The sequence below is a fragment of the Elephantulus edwardii genome, unplaced genomic scaffold (assembly GCF_000299155.1).
Source record: "Elephantulus edwardii isolate Elephantulus edwardi_28Jun2011 unplaced genomic scaffold, EleEdw1.0 scaffold00003, whole genome shotgun sequence".
NCBI lineage: Eukaryota > Metazoa > Chordata > Mammalia > Macroscelidea > Macroscelididae > Elephantulus > Elephantulus edwardii.
In genome coordinates, this window is record NW_006399753.1 from 40,820,239 (window position 1) to 40,837,515 (window position 17,277).

Here is a 17,277-nt window from a genome sequence, read left to right on the forward strand (position 1 = left end):
CTTTTTCTTTCCTCTTTCTCTATTTCCTCACTTGAAAAAAATGCATAGCAGCCCTGATAGAAGTAGCTAAAAAAAGAAAAATTTAAATAGGTAACAGTGGCATACCTGCTGGTTTTGGCACATAAAACCAGTTAGTAAAAGCTTGGCTGAAAAGCACCAAAATAAGTAGGAAACAGAAAGTGATCATAGGCTCCATTTGTTCTGTCTCCAAGAGTGGTCTGGCTAAGAGGGAAACTGAGTTCAAAAAAGGAAACAGATCAATGAATTTGCAAAACTTTCTAAACAAGTTCTTCAAAACTATGTTAGGGCATCTGCTTCATGCCCTCATTGCCTCGGACACCATACTTCAATAAAATTAGACTACAGCTTATACTAAAACCTATGCTTTTCAAAATCCTATCAGGTCATAAGAGTTTAAAAGTATGATGTACGATTGAGTAGAAGTTTATGTGTAACTTATTTTGCTTGGTTTACATGACATAGTGAAGAGATTCGAATGATATGACCTTAGTATTTATCGTTTTTGTAAACTGTTTTCAACCATGTTTATATTCTTAGCACCCTTCACTCAAAGTGCAGTGACCTAGATTCTTTCCCAGTCCAACCTGTATATACACAGTGATCAGTTAAAATTGACATTACTGGTTAGAAACATATTAAGCCTTCCTTTAGGCAAAATAAATGCCTTGACTTAAATGTATTCCCTATTTAATGATTCCCTGAAAATATAGTCACCTTGTATAACTCATACAGTGAAATTTGAAGCAGGTGACATTTATTCCAAATGCATAGCTATTGCTCTGCTAGAAAAGTAGGAGAAAGTAGGACATTGAAAGTGTAGATATTTGTGTATTCTCTGGTGATCATTTTAACCATGAGCTACTATGAGCTTTTATGAAGATTGTAAATTTACTTTATCAGTTATTATTAAACTATCGTAATGTATTTTAAAAAGAGGCATATTGTGCAAATAAATTCTTCAAGGTCCAGTCCAGCTAAACTATATAAGTAAACAAACAAATAAAAAAAGATAACACTATCTAATTAACACTTTTTGTTTAAATGGTTTGGAGCTAATTAATAACTTCTGGGTGGATGAATAATTTTGCCCTTAACATCATGGCTCTATTATCTGAGTATCTTAATACCAACCTGATTATATAGCCATATGCTTTGTTAAGGGTTTAACTCCCCACTATGCATGCTTGATAATTTACAGAATTGGGAATAACCAGTAAATTACTTTATAACTTTGGTAGATCAGGAAAAAAACAACAATTTATCTCTAAAATAATGAGAATTGTTCTATATCAAATTCAAGATTATAGTACTGTACTTGGCAATAGGCTACCAAGCTTCTTAATTTGATACCAGTTGTCTTCTTTTTACAGTTATGATAGCATAGTAGATAGTAGTCAATCTGTTGCTTTGAGTTTTAACAGTTAGGAAGAATTTAGACTTTATTTTATTTTAATTACTAAATTAACATCTTAGTTGCACTGCTTTCTTCAAATCAAACATCTGAAAATTCTTTCCATCTGTATTTTAGTAGCAGGAGAATGAATGGATTTCACCAAGTACAATATTGAAAGGGGATGGCCATGCATGCATCTGATTCAAGCCTGAAAGGCAAAAACCTTTCATAAGGTGAGATAAATAGGATGACATATTACTGTCTCCTTTAAAAAATATCTACTCCAAGGATGAAAGTCTAATCTCTGAAAATCTAACACTTAACTATCTTATTAAAAATAGCTGGTTAGGTTGTTAGACACACTTTGAATTAACTTATCAATTCACATCCAAGTACTTTCACATTCTTCAGTTGCAAAATATATTGCCTGCTTTTAAAAGAATGTGTATTTGCTTGAGATCTTCCAAAATGCCTTCGAAGGAAAAAAAACAAACTTTTTTTCCCCCAGAAAGAAGAAAGTGAGTGAGTGAGATGGAGGAAGTTTAAGGAAAAGATCTTGAATCACATATAGGAAGAAAATAGTATTTTCAGCAAAACCATGGAGATAATATAAAGACCAGCAAAGACACTTAGCAGTCTGAGCTGAACCATTTCCCACTCTCCAGGCCTACAGAAGGGCTGACTTCGAAGTCCCTAGAAAAACCGCCAATAATGTGTATTTTTACAGCACTTCTTTTTCAGGATGAACTAGATCTCTTCATGGAGAGACTCCAGACGACTTCGAAAAAACAGTATTTCTAGCCTCTGAAGAAGTAATCGCTCCCATCCAACTGCAATCCTTGCTTGTCCTACTTAGGAAATGTTACAGAAAGTATTTTCACATGAAGTTGTAGGATAGTGTTAGAGATGCCCACTAGGTTTCCATGACCAATGCATTACCAAGTGTTAGGTTTGATGCTAGGTGTCGGGCACACCTCACAGCTACATTAGACAGGTGATGGCTAAGGTGATAACATTGCTTTCTCCTTAGGTGATTCTTAGGATGGCAGTAACATTTCAGAGTTGCTAAATCCTAAAAGTTAAGAGAGGGGAGGACAAAAGGGCAGATGCTGAGGAGGAGGGAGAAGGGAGGAGAAAGGTTAAGAAGAAGGTGGCGAGGAGAACGAGAACCCAGGAGAATTTTGGAACCGAAGCAAAGAGCCCACTGCAGCACTAAGCCCGCCGTCAGCCAGAGGCTACTTCCAGAAGCCTCCCGGGCTAGCGCAACTCCAGCCAATTGCCAAGGCCTCGGCCAGGCGTCCTCCAGCCCAGCCCGCTAGCCTCTGCCCTTTCGGATGCTCTAACAACTCCCAGCTTCGCTTCTGCTGCAGGAGCGGTGGCCGCAAAGGGTGCTGAGCCTCCACACCCCCACCTCCATCCCCGCCCACCCACACCTCCTCCCGCGCGCGCTGCACCCGCAGGCGGCAGCCCCCGCCGAGCGCACCCCCGAACTGCGCTGCATTTGCGAGATTCGGAGGATGGGAGGCAGCAGCCACTTGCTGCCCAGCCGCTGGGGCTCTGGGTGCCAGCGCGGCCCCAGCTGGACTCCGGGTGTCAGGGAGGCAGCCGAGAGCGATGATCTACTACACCGCAGTGCCGGCGTCCAGAGCTCCGGCCGCCACTGCAGGACGGCTGCTCTACCGTCCCCTCCCCCAGTACAGCCCCAAACACAAACACCGGCCCTGAATCCCTCCCAGCCCCGGACGCGGCCCGGGGGCGCCACACACCACCCGCTGCCAGTGTGTGCCCGTTCCGGGAAAGGATGCGCCTAGCCTCCTCGCGGGCGCCGCCGCCACCACGCAGTCCTCCAGGCTTCCCACCCCCAGGTTGCTTGCCCACCGCTATGCGGCCGCCCCCAAATGCTTCAGACTGAGAGACAGGAAAGTGAACTCCTGGGATCTGACTCCCCGAATCACCTGCATTTGCATTTCTTATGTAATGTACTGCAAGTTTCCCGTTGGAGTCCTTCGGAATCGGGGCGCATGATCACCCACACCCTACAGCAGGAACTCACGAGCCCGGCTCTTCCCACCCGTGGGACCCAGGGGTTTGATACTGCTTTTTTAAAAGAATTTAAATTTTACATTGGAGGGGCTGGGCTTGTCTCTTGGGTCTGGGTTTCCCTCCAGGCATAAACCCGGCTCAAGTATTCCCAACAGCATTATGTGTCAGAGGCAGACAGGGGGAATGAGTTAATACTTGGGCACACAGAGCTAGACGGGGGAGGGAGGCGGGGGCTGACGGAGGAGCGGGGACACGAGGGAGGGGGCCGCTTTTACTTTAGTAAAGGTGATCGGGGCGGCGAATATTGTGCAAGCTAGTCAGAAAGTCTGGGGCAGGTTCTCAACACCCAGCTGTGTCTCCGAACCTGCAGCAGAAGTCAGGGAAACTCGGGTTCTTCTTCCTGGCAACTACCAAAGCTCCAGCTGTCTCGGGCAGAAACCTAAAGCCATAGCCCTTGAATATTCCACCAAAAATAGGCAAGCACATACATTTTTTAAAAAGTTTCCTCCTCCCTCCTAGCGATGGATTATTGTGTCACAGCCAAGAGATGCTGATAATGGTTTTTAGGTTCACAGACGCCGATCCAGCTGTTACTTGTTTATTCATGCAACACCTCTACATGCAACACTGTCCTGGTTCTTTTTCTGTTTGCCCTGCCTTTCTGCATAGCAGAACTGCAGATCTAGCTCAATGAGCAACAGACAGGTTAGTATGAGGAAAAACAGAACATGATACATGTTTTGCTTACCAGTTGGGTTCTTGTTTTTCTTAAGACTCTTGCCACAAAGACACTGCAGCATATGCGTTCCTTTGCTGAAAATGTTCCAAAGAAACCACATTGATTTGGGCGAAAAGCAATCCAGCAGCTTAGACACCCTGAGAAAGAAGAGATCCTTGTGGTTGCATAATAATAATTTGAAATCAGTTCTCCTGAAGAGGGGCACCGGTTTTACCATAGGAAAAACGATAATATTCCGGATCTTCTCCCAGTTTTTTCCCCTCACGTGGTATATTTCTTTGAGACTTCTCAGTGATTGTTTTTTTTCGGCCAGGGTGAATGATTTATCCCCCTTGATCACCACTGGATTATTACTGAAGGGTTGGAAAAAAAATCCTTTTTCAGCATGAAGCCAAAGGCAAAGAAATCCCAACTGAGGCCAAAACTAATCAGGGAGAACAGTAATGCACAAAAGATCCCCAAAGAGAAAACCATAGCCTTTTACTTGATTGCTATGACATGGGTGGATCTGCAGAAGCCAAAGCAGGATTCATCTTACTGAGAGAAGACTGCCATTGTGTAGCTCCTAGGAGAGAAGGAAAAAGAAAAAAAAAAGGAGGAGGGAAGAAAAGAAAAAAGAAAGGAAGAAAGAAAGAAAAAAGAAAGGAAAAAAGGGGGAGAAAAAGCCACCACACACACTCACACACCAATACCACCTCCGAGATTGAGTCTGACAGCCGAAGACAGAGCCTCCCTTCTCCAAGTGTCGATTATTTTTATAAGCAATCGCCAGTGATCGGTGGGATCAGATTGAGCCTGCAGTTCTTAATCACCGCGAAGAAAAGATGCAAATCTAGGTGCCCCCTCCCCTTGTGAGGCTCGTAGTAAGCGGAGAGCGCCACAGATCGCCTTCCTTCTTCCTCTCACTCTCCCAGTTTCCAACAACGGTGAGCATGAGGAAAATCTCCCCTCCGGATTTCTCGCCCAGCCTCGAATGTGAGTTACAGGCATTAGAGGGAGGAGGAGGAGGAGTTGAAGTTTGCATTGAAAAGACTGGCTTTCCATGACGTAGCCACGTGCTTTCAGACCCGTCACCAGTGAGATGCTTCTCCCAGCCCCGGGAGGGCAGTGTCACTGCAGTCTCTCTGCTCGTGCCCCTCGCTGGCTCCCCAACCGCCAGGACCCAGCCCCAGCCAACATTAGACCCTCTGCCCTCTTCTGCCAAGCAGGAGGCTGCTTGCTGTTTGCTTTGGGAGCCAATCTAACAGCCTTCTGCTAAAAGTAAAATTTAAGAGGAAAATTAACAATTTCATTAGTAAATCTTAGGAAATAAATGCTGACGAGAAAAATCAAAAGCAACTGGAGTTTAATACCACTCAACATGGTCATAATTAATCCCTCCTTTACCTTTTCAAAGGCATCCTCCAAACTATTGGGGAAAATCCTTTCATGTTTCTTTAATTCTCATTATTTAAATTATATTTCATTGTGCTATTTGAAAAAGATAAAGTATATGGCTAATATTTATTCCTATAAACATTCTATTCAAAGAGAAACCACAAAACTATAGGCTTAAACAACTGCACATGACAAAATGTATACCTTTTATAGTTTGTCTACCCGAGGTCATCAAACAGTTTAGACAGAAGGAACTTTGTTTCTGTAACCATTAATTGAACTAGCCTTAAATCCACCCTGATTAACTTTTCCTTTATGATAAGATTGCAACCTTGTCCTCAACAAAATTTTTACCAAGATATTACCCAATTAACTACTTTTTCAGAAAATTAAATAAGGCAAAGTTATATTGATTTCTTTTATTTAGGAAATGTCACAGTGCATATAGTAATGTTAACTTTTACCAAAATAATGTAACAAACTCCAGCATTATTGCTACTCAAACTTAATAAAACTTACCATTTGTCTTAACTGAGTTAAGTGGTATGGAGAGTTCTCACTCTGGGTAAATGAATTAAAGTTATACAGCATACTTACATTTTTAATGGGGAAATTGACCAAAACATTAGCTTTCATTTTATTTTATTTTAGAAATGCCATCTTAATTTCAAATTATAAAAATTCTGTCTCTGTTGCATAATATATACTATCTTAAAGATAGCTTTAGCTTTATGTTATTGGAAATTGATAGAAGAGACTAATTTAAGATAAAATTAACTTCTTCATTTTCAAGTAGTAAAAATGAAAACGTATTTGACAACTTTCCTATTTATAGAGTTTATTAGCGTTTAATAGGCCTGCTGAACTTTTTAAATTTGCACCCAATATCCTAAACCCTTGGGGAAAACATCAGAAAATTCTAGGTATAGAAAAAGAATTTAGAACAAGTAAATTTTATCAAAATTAAGAAACTAACAGAGATTCATTGTGATGTTCTTTATATGCCTTATAGTTTAGAGAAAACTAAAATTAATTGCATGAAGTTTGAATAAAATTTAAGATGTAAAAAAAGAGCAGGACCATTAAGAATACATGAGGTTAATGCCAAAAAAAACCCTTCACCAGAAATAAGAAGCTGGCTGGGAAAAATTAAGATGAGAGTTATTTTCTGAAAGATGAAAAGTAGTATAGCATCACCAAATAATCATAGGAATAATTTTATATAAATCAGGTAACTGGATCCACCTAGCTTTAGGGCTCTGTAAAACCATGCTAAATTCCCTGAGGTATTTCATAAGTAAAATTTTAGGTGATATATAACTACTGAATTTTTCTATATGCTAAGCTTGTAAAAACAGTATTTCTAGATCATATTTCTTTGTACTCCAAAAGTGAGTGCCAAAAAGCTAAGATTTTTTTTCTTCAATATATTGATGAAATACTTATTTCTTCTTTGTCCTGTGACCTACGGAACTTAAGTATTAATGAACTGTGACTACCATGTATTAAGACATTATTATACCGCATCTTGTTATGTGCTGTAGAGTCAGAACTGACTAACAGCTGACCCTCAGCAGGGTTTTGGTGACTATGAATCTCATGAGAATAGACTGCCTAACTTTCTCCCACAGAGCAGCTCGTGGATTTGAATCACCTGGCTTTAGATTGGTAGGGCAACACCTTACCCATTAGACCATCAGAGCTCCCACACATAACACACTATTTGATTAAGTTTTATACCAACTGAAGGAAAGAGGAAACTTTTATTACAATGTATACTAACTTTATTGCAATGCATAAAATTCCTTCTGTTTATTGTTATGGGATTGTGGTTTATAGGTTATTATTCCCATTTTTTAACAAATGCAATATATTTTTGCCTGGAAAAGGTATCTAACACTGATTTAAGTCTACCTTTGGTTCAGAGGACCTGACATTGCTAATAAGTTCTAAGTTGCCCAATTAAATGATTCAGGTAATAATTCTTTATTAAGCATCTGATAAGCAAAAGTAACTGTGAAAGACTGTATCTTTGTTATTAATTGCTCATAGTTACACAAGAAAGAGACTAAGCCTGATTTACTGTGAGCCTGGAGTCTCCAGATCAGTTATAATCCATCAAGTATGATCTTATATTTATTCAAAACTCATTCTGTCAAGAACCAACTCTTAGCTTATTCTCCAGTTCTTAGGGCTGGAAATCACAAGGAAGACAAATGCTTATCTTTATTGTGGAGCCATTGGTGGATTTGAAATGCCAGAGGTGGGTCCTTTGGGTTAACACCCTAAAAATTATGCCACTAGAGTTCCTTTATATTTACACTGACCCAAATTCAAGTCTGTTGTCAGAGATCTCCCCAAAATACTGAGGAGCAATAATGTCAGTCTGAAGACTCAAGTGTGCCTGATTCAGACCAGGGTCTTTTCAATCACTTGCAATGCATCTGAAAGCTGGACAATGAATAAGGATGACAGAAGAAAAATTGACACCTTAGGGTTGTGGTGTTGGAGAAGAATACTACCAAAAGAATGAACAGATATGTCTTGGGAAAGTGCAGTCAGATGTGTGCCCTGAAGACAAAGATGATGGAACTTTTTAATCACATATTTCCCATATGTGAATAGAAGAAGCTATTCCTTGGAAGGGGATATAATGCTTGAAAAGTGGAAGCTCAGCAAAAGAGAGGAAGGACCTCAATAAGTAGGATAGACACAGTGATTATAGCAATGTTGTTGTTGTTGTTGTTATGTGCCGTCGAGTCGCCTGCGACTCATAGTGACCCTATGTACAACAGCCCTAAACTCCGCTCTGTCCTGTGCCAATCACACTGTCTCTGACACTCCCATCCCAATTATCCCAGTCACTGAATCAATCCACCTCATAGAGGACCTTCCTCTCCTGTGCCGTCCCTCCACCCTCCCAAGCATGATGTCCCTCTCTAAGGACCGGTCTCTCCTCACTACATGTCCAAAGTACGTTAGACGGAGCCTCAGAATCCTTGCCTCCAAGGAGCGTCTAACCCTCTCCAGGACAAATCTATTTGTTTTCCTAGCAGTCCATGGTATTCTCAATACTCTTCTCCAGCACCACAGCTCAAAGGCATCAATACTCCTTCTATCCTCCTTGGTCATTGTCCAACTCTCTGATGCATAACAGGTGATTGCGAAGACCATGGCCTGTATCAGACACACCTTAGTTTCCAGAGAGACACCACTGCTCTTCAGCACTTTGGAGAGGTCCCTAACAGCAGACTTTCCCATAGCAATGCGCCTTTTAATTTCCTGGCTGCTGGTGCCAAGACTATGTCAGAGTTGATGACGATGGAACTGGATAGGACAAAGTTCACGAATATTATTCATTTGGTTGCTATGAGTCGTACTTGATTTGAAGGCACCTGATGACAACAACAACAACAACAAATTCCACACCACCATTGAGGATGTTTTGGAAGTTAAATGTTTATTTATCTCTCAAATATTTCTTTATCACTCAAATTAATTTCAGATGAGAAAATTGGAAAACAAATGCATGCTTTAGAATGCCTGAAAGTAAATATAAAGTAATAAAAGGCTAATGGTAACTTTAAATTGACAGTAAAATCTATAATGTATTTAAATGAGAAAAGATATAAGATGGTGTTTCATAGATAAAAGTAAAATAAACTAATAAATTAGTTCATTTAAAAATTAAATTTATACTAATAGCTAAAATTGAGTGTAATGACTAGAATTTTTCATGAACAAAAGACTTCCTTTTAATCTAGAAAATATTAACTTTTATGCAATTATTCACTGAAACTATGTTAGCATATTTCTAATTGTCCTCAACTCCTACTCTTCTTTTAACAGTAGAACCCCACTCTCATCACAAGTTTGGAAGAACAAGCATGTGAGTTCCAAGGTAGAGAATTTAATTACCATCTCCAATTGAAGTAAGTATGGCCATGTGGCTAACTCTGGACAATAAGAAGTTACACAAGTAATATATGTTCAACTTCCTAGTTACAGTCCTCAAATGTTATGTTCTTTTTAAAACCAAAGCTGCTTCTCAATTTTCTCTCCTCCTTCCTGTGAAACATAAATTGTATGAGTCAAATTTAACAGCATGGCAGAAACACAAATCCGGAAATAAAGTATCAGATACAACAAACTTAGTACCTTGGACAGAGCTATCTCTAATAACAGAGAACTAAACCTTCATCTTTGTTGAACTATTATTTTTGTCTGGATCCTCTTCCTATCTTATATGCTGGCCTAGTATGGATACTCCAATTATATTTGAGGGTTTGTTTCTTTTTAACCACAAGTTAAGTGGATAAATATATAAATTTTTACCATATGGCTCTTGGGGGCAGTGCTGATTCATTAGTGGAATTCTCATCTTGCATGCAGGAGACCAGAATCTACCCAGTTTGGTTCCCATCACTCATCCGTGAGAGGAAGACTGCATACTGCTGTGATTCTGACCAGATTTCAGCAGAGCTTCCAGTCTAGGATGCATAGACTATCTTGTCATGTATTTCACGATCTTATCCCCAGCTAATTATGAAGATAGTACAGGACAAGGTAGCAGTTCTTTGCATTATGCATGGATTTGCCATAAGTCCAGGGTCTCCACAAATCTGAGGCTGATTTGATGCCATCAAACAATAACAAGAACATGGCTTTATTCAGTTTACCACTCTCTCTATTCACCATGACAATGACTTACCATATAGCTTTCCTCTTATAAATAACCCTTGCTTGTCCTAATGACAAATGCCCTATTGTCAGATCTTACTTCCACTTGGATCCCTCTTCTGCCCTAATATCTGCCTATCAATTATAGTCTGAATTAGTTTAGAGTTTATGACTATGACAATGAAGTTTGGATATCTAAAAGGAGAAGAGAGCAATTGAAAAAGCAATTGATCATAAAAGGACTAGAGATAGAAAAAAGAAGACCATCTAGTATACAGCGATCTCAGTGTCTTTATTTACCTTGAGAAACTCTCTGGAAAAGATGAAAACATTTGTTGTAGGCACACTTATTCTTTCTCTATATTTGATGTTAATTATCATCACTTATTTAGGAGTACTTGCTCAGTATACAGAATGAATGATATGGAGAAGGGATACAACATTGAGGCACACCTTTCTTGATTTTAAAGCGTGCAGCATTCTTATGTTCTGTTCAGACAACTAATGCTTGTTCTATGTATAGATTTCAGAGGAGCACAATTAAGTGTTCTGGGACTTCCATTGTTCTCAATGTTGTTGTTGTTGCTGTTGTTGTTAGATGCCATTGAATCAAGTGTGACTGATAGTGACCCTATGAACAAAAGATCTGAACCCTGTTCTATCCTGTGCCATCCTCACACTTCCTGACACACAAGAGCCCATTGAAGCAGTCACTGTGTCAATCAACCTGGTTGAAGGTCTTCCTCTCCTTTGCCAACCCTCCACCCTTCCCAGCATCATGCCTCTCTGTGAGGAATAGCACTTCCTAGCAACATGTCCAAAGTATGTGAGGCAAAGCCTCATTATTCTTGCCTCCAGAAGCACTACAGCTGTACCCTCTGCAAGATATACCTATTTGACCTCTTGACTGTCCATGGGTTGTTCAGCACTCTTCTCCTACAACTCAGCAAGAGGCAGCAATTATTCTGTCATCCTTATTCATTGCTCAGCTCTCAGATGCATAGCAGTGATTGAAAAGACTATGACATGAATCAGACACACCTTAGTCCTCAAACTGATGTCATTACTTCTCAGTAATATGGAGAGGTCCCTAACTGCAGATTTTCTCAGTGCTATGTGTCTCCTTATTTCCTGACTGCTGTACCAAAAGTGTTAATTGCGGATCCAATCAGGATGTAACGGATGACAGTTTAAATCTCCTATCCATCCATCATGATGTTGCCTATCAGTCCAGTGCTAAGAATCTTTGTTTTCTTGATATTGAGATGCAATCCATTCCAAAGGCTGCATTCCTTGATCATCTGCAACAAGTGCTTCAAAACCTCATCACTTTCAGGAAGCAAGGTTCCTCTTCATAAGGTTTCTCTCCCTCTTCATAGAGTCCAGCTTGTCAGATAATTTGCTCAGCAAATTGAATAGGTCTTCTCAATGCTATCCATAAAGTAATATGAGATCTATAGTTTAATGTCTTTGTATAGTCAAAACACAAGTAAAACATCTTTCTGGCTCCTTGAGGTACTGAACTAAATTAAGAAGAATGTGACCTTAAGACTGGAAGAAGACTCATAAACAATCTGCCTTATGCAGGTAACACAACCTTGCCTGAAGAAATAGAAGACCTGAAGTACTTTCTGAAGAAGTCGAAAGACTAAAACTTACAATATGGGTTACATCTCAATATCAAGAAAACAAAAATCCTTACTACTGAATCTACAGGCAACGTCATGATAAATTGAGAAAATCAACAGTTTAATTTTCATTAGATCCACAATAAACATACTTAATACTAGCAGTCACGAAATCCAAAGACGTGTTACACTGGAAAAATCTTCTACCAAGGACCTCTCTACAGTGTCAGTTTAAAGACTAAGATGCACCTGATCCAAGCTATAGTATTTTTTCCATGCTTCCTATGCATCTGAAAGTTGGACAATGAATAAAGATAAGAGAATAATCAATGTCTTTGAACTGTATAGTGTTGGTGATGAGTGTTGAACAAAAGAAAAAAACAAATCTGTCTTAGAGAAAGGGCAACAAGGGTGCTCCTTAGAGTGAAAGAGAGTGAAACTTTGGACACATATTTCACACACATTGTCAGGAGGGGGTCAATCCTTAAAAAAAGACATCATGCTAGGACAGGTAGAAAGTTAGTGAAAGAGATTGAGAGTCCATCTCATTGAGAGGGACTGATGCAGTGACTGTAACAATGGACTTAGCTTGGCAGTGATTGTGAAGAGAGTGCAGGACAGGGCAAGGTTCAGATCGGTTATTCATAGAGTCACTCTGAGTGGTAATTGACTTCATGGCACCTAACAACAACAACAACAATTTTCTCAGCATATGCTGCTTTTGTATTATTATGTACAGTCAAGTTGCCTGTCACTCATAGTGACCCTATGCACAATAGCTCTGAACTTTCTTCAATTCTGAGCCAACCTCACTGGCTTCAACACACCTAAACCCATTACCCCAGTTACCGTGTCAATCCATCTCATCTGGGGTCTTTCTCTCCTTCACTGTCCTTCCAACCTTCAAGCAGTTATCCAACGACTGAGTCCTTTTGGCCACATGGACTAAATATGTGAGATGGAGTTTCAACATCCTTCCCTCCAAGGAGCAACTTGGTCTCACCCAGTCCAGGACAAACCTATTCATTCTCTTGACAGTCTGTGGTATGTTTAATACTCTTCGTTAGCACCACAACTCAAAGGCATTAATTTTTTCTGTCATCCTTAGTCGTTGTCCAGTTCTCTGATGCATAGCAAGTAATAATTGCAAAGACCATGGCCTGGATCAGGTGCACCTTAGTCTCTAGACTTACTTTGTTTCTCTTCAGCACTCTGGAGAGGTCCATAACAGCAGATTTTCTTAATGCCATTTGTCTTTTGGTTTCGTGACTGCTGGTGCCAAGAGTGTTGATTGTGGAAACAAGTAAGCTGAATGTTAACAACCTCAATATCTTCTCCATCTATCATGATACTGCAATTGACTCAGTGGTGAGATTCTTTGTCTTCTTGATGTTAGGCTTCAGTTCATATTGAAGACAACAGTTCTTGACCTTCTGCAGCAAACACTTCAAGTCCTCCTCAGTTTCAGCAAGCAAGGTTGTGTCATCTGCATAATGCAAGTTGTTGATGGGTCTTCCTCCAATTCTGATATCACATACTTCCTCATAAAGTCTAGCATCCTGAATTATTTGTTCCACATATAAATTGAAAAGGTGTGGAGTCAAAATGAATCTCTGCAGCACTCCTTTCTTGATTTTTAACCAAGCAGTGTTTCCTTGCTCTGTTCTGACTACTACTTCCTGGTTCAATACAGGTTTCACATGAGCACAATAAAGTGTTCTAAGATTCCCATTCTTCTCAACATGGGCCATAACTTGTTATATACACAGTTCAAATACATTTACATAGTCAATGAAACACTGACAGACATTTCTCTCGTGTGCTCTGCTTTTAGCCATGATCCATTTCTAGATCTATCTTGAAATACAATGTTGTGAGTGACCAGATAATATCCATATGCATACATGGAAGAACTGTTAATACTATTACTATTCAACACCCACAACCACAGCCAAAGAGGAGAAAATAGGTGATTTATACCAACTTTTGCATTTGGAAATCTGTTGACCAACCAAGATGCATCAATAATACTGAGTGACTTGGAATGCAAACGTTGGGAACAATGAAGAATCAGTAGTTAAAAAACATGGAATTCATGTGACAGAAATGAGGCTGGAGATAAAATAATGGGATTTTATACAATCAATAATTTATTCACTGCAAATACCCCCAGTGCTATATGAATAGAAATCACCTGTTCTTCTTTCCTTCAAGGGACAAATTAGAAAGATAACTTCAGTCCTGTTTCTTTGCCCTTTCCAACTTCTTAAATTGGGAGGAATTAACCTAAATAAGCCAGCTCCTTCCTTCTGTCATCTGCCTCCCCTCAAGAAGCTTTAAAGCTCTTCTGTTTATGTCTCTCTATGTGGGTCAAATTGAGTCAGGCTAAGTACCCACAATCTGACTTCTAGGCAGAGAGATCTGAAGATTCACCTCACTGAGGCTTTTTCTGGGGTTTGTAGCAGAAATCATCACTCCACACGTATTCACCCAGCCCTACCACTGTGCTCTAGCCTGTCTCCAATTGCCCTGTAGTATCTCCATCTCCAATCCTGAGGAAATTTTTTGCTCAAAACTCAAAGGTCCCTCTGTCCAGGGACTAAGGGAGGCCAGAAGGATGTGGACATTACCATTCCCTACGAGAATTCTGCTATGATGAAGGCCCTAGCTCCTTTGCCCCTTGAGAGGGAGAGTTAGCTGTATACTTAAGATCCTTCCCCAGTTTCTCTGAGGGATTAAGATACAGTCTCCACTGTAGTTGGTTTAACAACGTGCTATTTATTGACTCTCTATCCTTTCCTATGCCAATTTCTTACTGTTTTGCTTTCTTAGTGCTGCTATAGTGGAGTATCAGCTGTAGGGTAAGGCTTTATCCCTTGGCTGATTCTATGGAAAGGTCTCTTGTCTCTTTTCAGTTTCTGTTCTGCAGTTTCTTGAAAATCTTCATATGTTGTGATTATCTATGCTCCCAAACCTGTGTTTGCTTTCCCCTGTGTCCAAACTGCTCTTTCAATATGCCAAAGTGGTAGTTTTAAACCACATTCTACACTGTGTCATTAGTAGAACAAAGAAAATACTATTCCCAAATGGGGTTACATTAATGCATGTAAGGGTTAGGATTTAGAATACATATTTTGTGGGGGATAAATTCAATCCACAACACCTACTCATGTACTTGCATCTCCCCACCCAAACTGTTTGCACTAGAATCTTCGTCTTCTGAGAAACTCAACCAAACAGTTTCATTTAATGGGGAAAGCAGAGCTTTTGAGTAACTATGGATACTTTCCACATTCAAAGTCTGACTTGGGTGGGTCCCTTAGCTTCTTAGTCCTATTATAACATAAATGATACAGGGGTGATTTTAACAAACAGAAATTTGTTTTCTTACAGGTTTGGATGCCTAAAATCTGAATTCAGCATATCAATTGTAGAAAAAGGGTCTGTCAAGTCTGGGTAAAAACCCTGTCTCAGCATCTCTAGTGTACCACTGGTGACCATTGTCTGGAGATCTCCAAAGGAAGAAAGTCTGCTTACTTTCTTAGGTGACTAATCTATAAGCCTCAAAAGTAGCCCTGGCGGCAAAGTGGGTTAAGTGTTAGGCTGCTAACCAAAGGTTAACTGTTGGAATCCAGCAGCTAATCCACAGCATTTCCATGGAGAAAGATGAGCAGTCTCCTCCAGGAAAGACTTGACCTTGGAAACCCAAAGGAGGGTCTCCATGAGCTGGAATCACTCTGGTTTGGATTATCTACACTAATACGGACTCATTAACATAACAAAGAAAACCCAGTTTCCCAATGAGATTATATGCACTGGTTTAGCATTTACAACAGACATTTTTTTTGGGGGGGGGGGGAACAACTCAATCTCTAAATGGTGGCCACTGCAATTTCTAGGAAGAAGACTTTTAGTCACAAATCAAATTTTATCTGGCCAAACAGCCATATCAGTAAAGAAACAAATATTTGTAATTCCAAATATTTCTAATTTATGTGGTCATTTTTCTTAATTGAATTGGAACTCTTAAATTGGATAAAGAGACTGAATTGTTGCCAGAAAAAAATCCCCGTCAAAATGCTAGAAAAAACAATTAAGATACCCATCTCCCTCTTTGTTCCTATTGCATTCAGGGTGTATTATAATAAAACAATAGTAAGTCTGCCAAAAGATACAGGCAAAAGCAGGTGAACTACCATGGGTCCTCAGCAATATGAGCTTCTCTTGGCAAAATGCCACATATTTTCATTTCTCACCTAATTGAACATTATCTCTGCCAATGGAAGTAAGTCTGTCCGTAAAACGCTAATTCTCTACACAGCTCCAGCAGGGGTTTAGAGGATCTCTCTTGCATGTTTAACACAGGTAGGAGTGAACCACTTTCAAATAGTACAGTGCAACACACTGTATCAGTGTCTTTAGATCTTTACAACCCATCAGCTGTTTGCCATTAAGTGACTTCTGATTCTGCCTCATCATGACCTACATGACAATGTAGAACTGGCCCTACCAGGCTTCCATAGCTGTAAGTCTTTATCAAGGCAAATGGATTCATCTTTCTCCTACAGAGTGGCTGATGGGTTCGAACTGCTAACCTTCCAATTAACAACCCAAGACTTTAACTGCTGCGACACATGATCCCCTCATGATGCAACCCATGCTTCCTCTTAATAAACATATTAAACTTCCTTTCATGTTATATAAATTGTAATTTTAATGAAATACCACACTAAAATGCAATCGAAGAGAATTCATTTATTGACTGCAAACTATGCTCTACTTTGCTCTACGAAACCACAATTTTGTTATGCTTTATCCTAAGGAACTGTGCTCCTAGTTGAAAATTAGTGTAATTTGTGATTTGAAATATTAAAGAGAAGGCTATGCTATCTGTTCATCGAATCCAGGTTTTAAAATTTCTACAACTTAGGATGTTACTGTTATTGTGGGATGGCATCAAGTCAGCTTGAATTCCTATCAATTCCGTGTGTGTGTAACAGGAAGAAGCTTTGCCTGGTCTCATGTCATCATCACTAAATCTGCTTTACTTACGTTCTTTGATGCAGCCCTTTTGCCACTTTAATGCTCTAGATTTATAGGAGAAATTTATCTACTGAGATTTCTCTATTTAAGGAGAAAATGCATAACCCAAAGGTCATAGATTTATTTAACCTGGAGAGTAGTTTATTTATAAAATTTGGATAACTGAACAATGAGAATTATGTCAATAGATATAGTTGTTTAAGAAGAGGAGGTTCACTCCTCAAAACAGGTATATTCGCACAATGGAATACTATGCTGCATTAAAAAAACAAGGAACTCATGCAATATTATTCAAAATGGTTGACTCTGGAGAACATTATGCTGAGTGAAATATCCCAGTCACAAAAGGACAA

At 39.6% G+C, this 17,277-nt stretch overlaps 1 protein-coding gene across 1 annotated transcript in view; it reads right to left on the reverse strand.

Annotated features, from left to right (window-relative positions):
- Nucleotides 1-4,503, reverse strand: part of LOC102858384 (fibroblast growth factor 14-like) — a 936,720-nt gene extending 932,217 nt beyond the window's left edge. Inside the window, exon 1 of the mRNA XM_006879394.1 lies at nucleotides 4,206-4,503. Within this exon, the coding sequence (XP_006879456.1) occupies nucleotides 4,206-4,413 (208 nt within the window). The 5' untranslated portion in view covers nucleotides 4,414-4,503. The remainder of the gene's footprint in view (nucleotides 1-4,205) is intronic.
- Nucleotides 4,504-17,277: the final 12,774 nt, after the last annotated feature.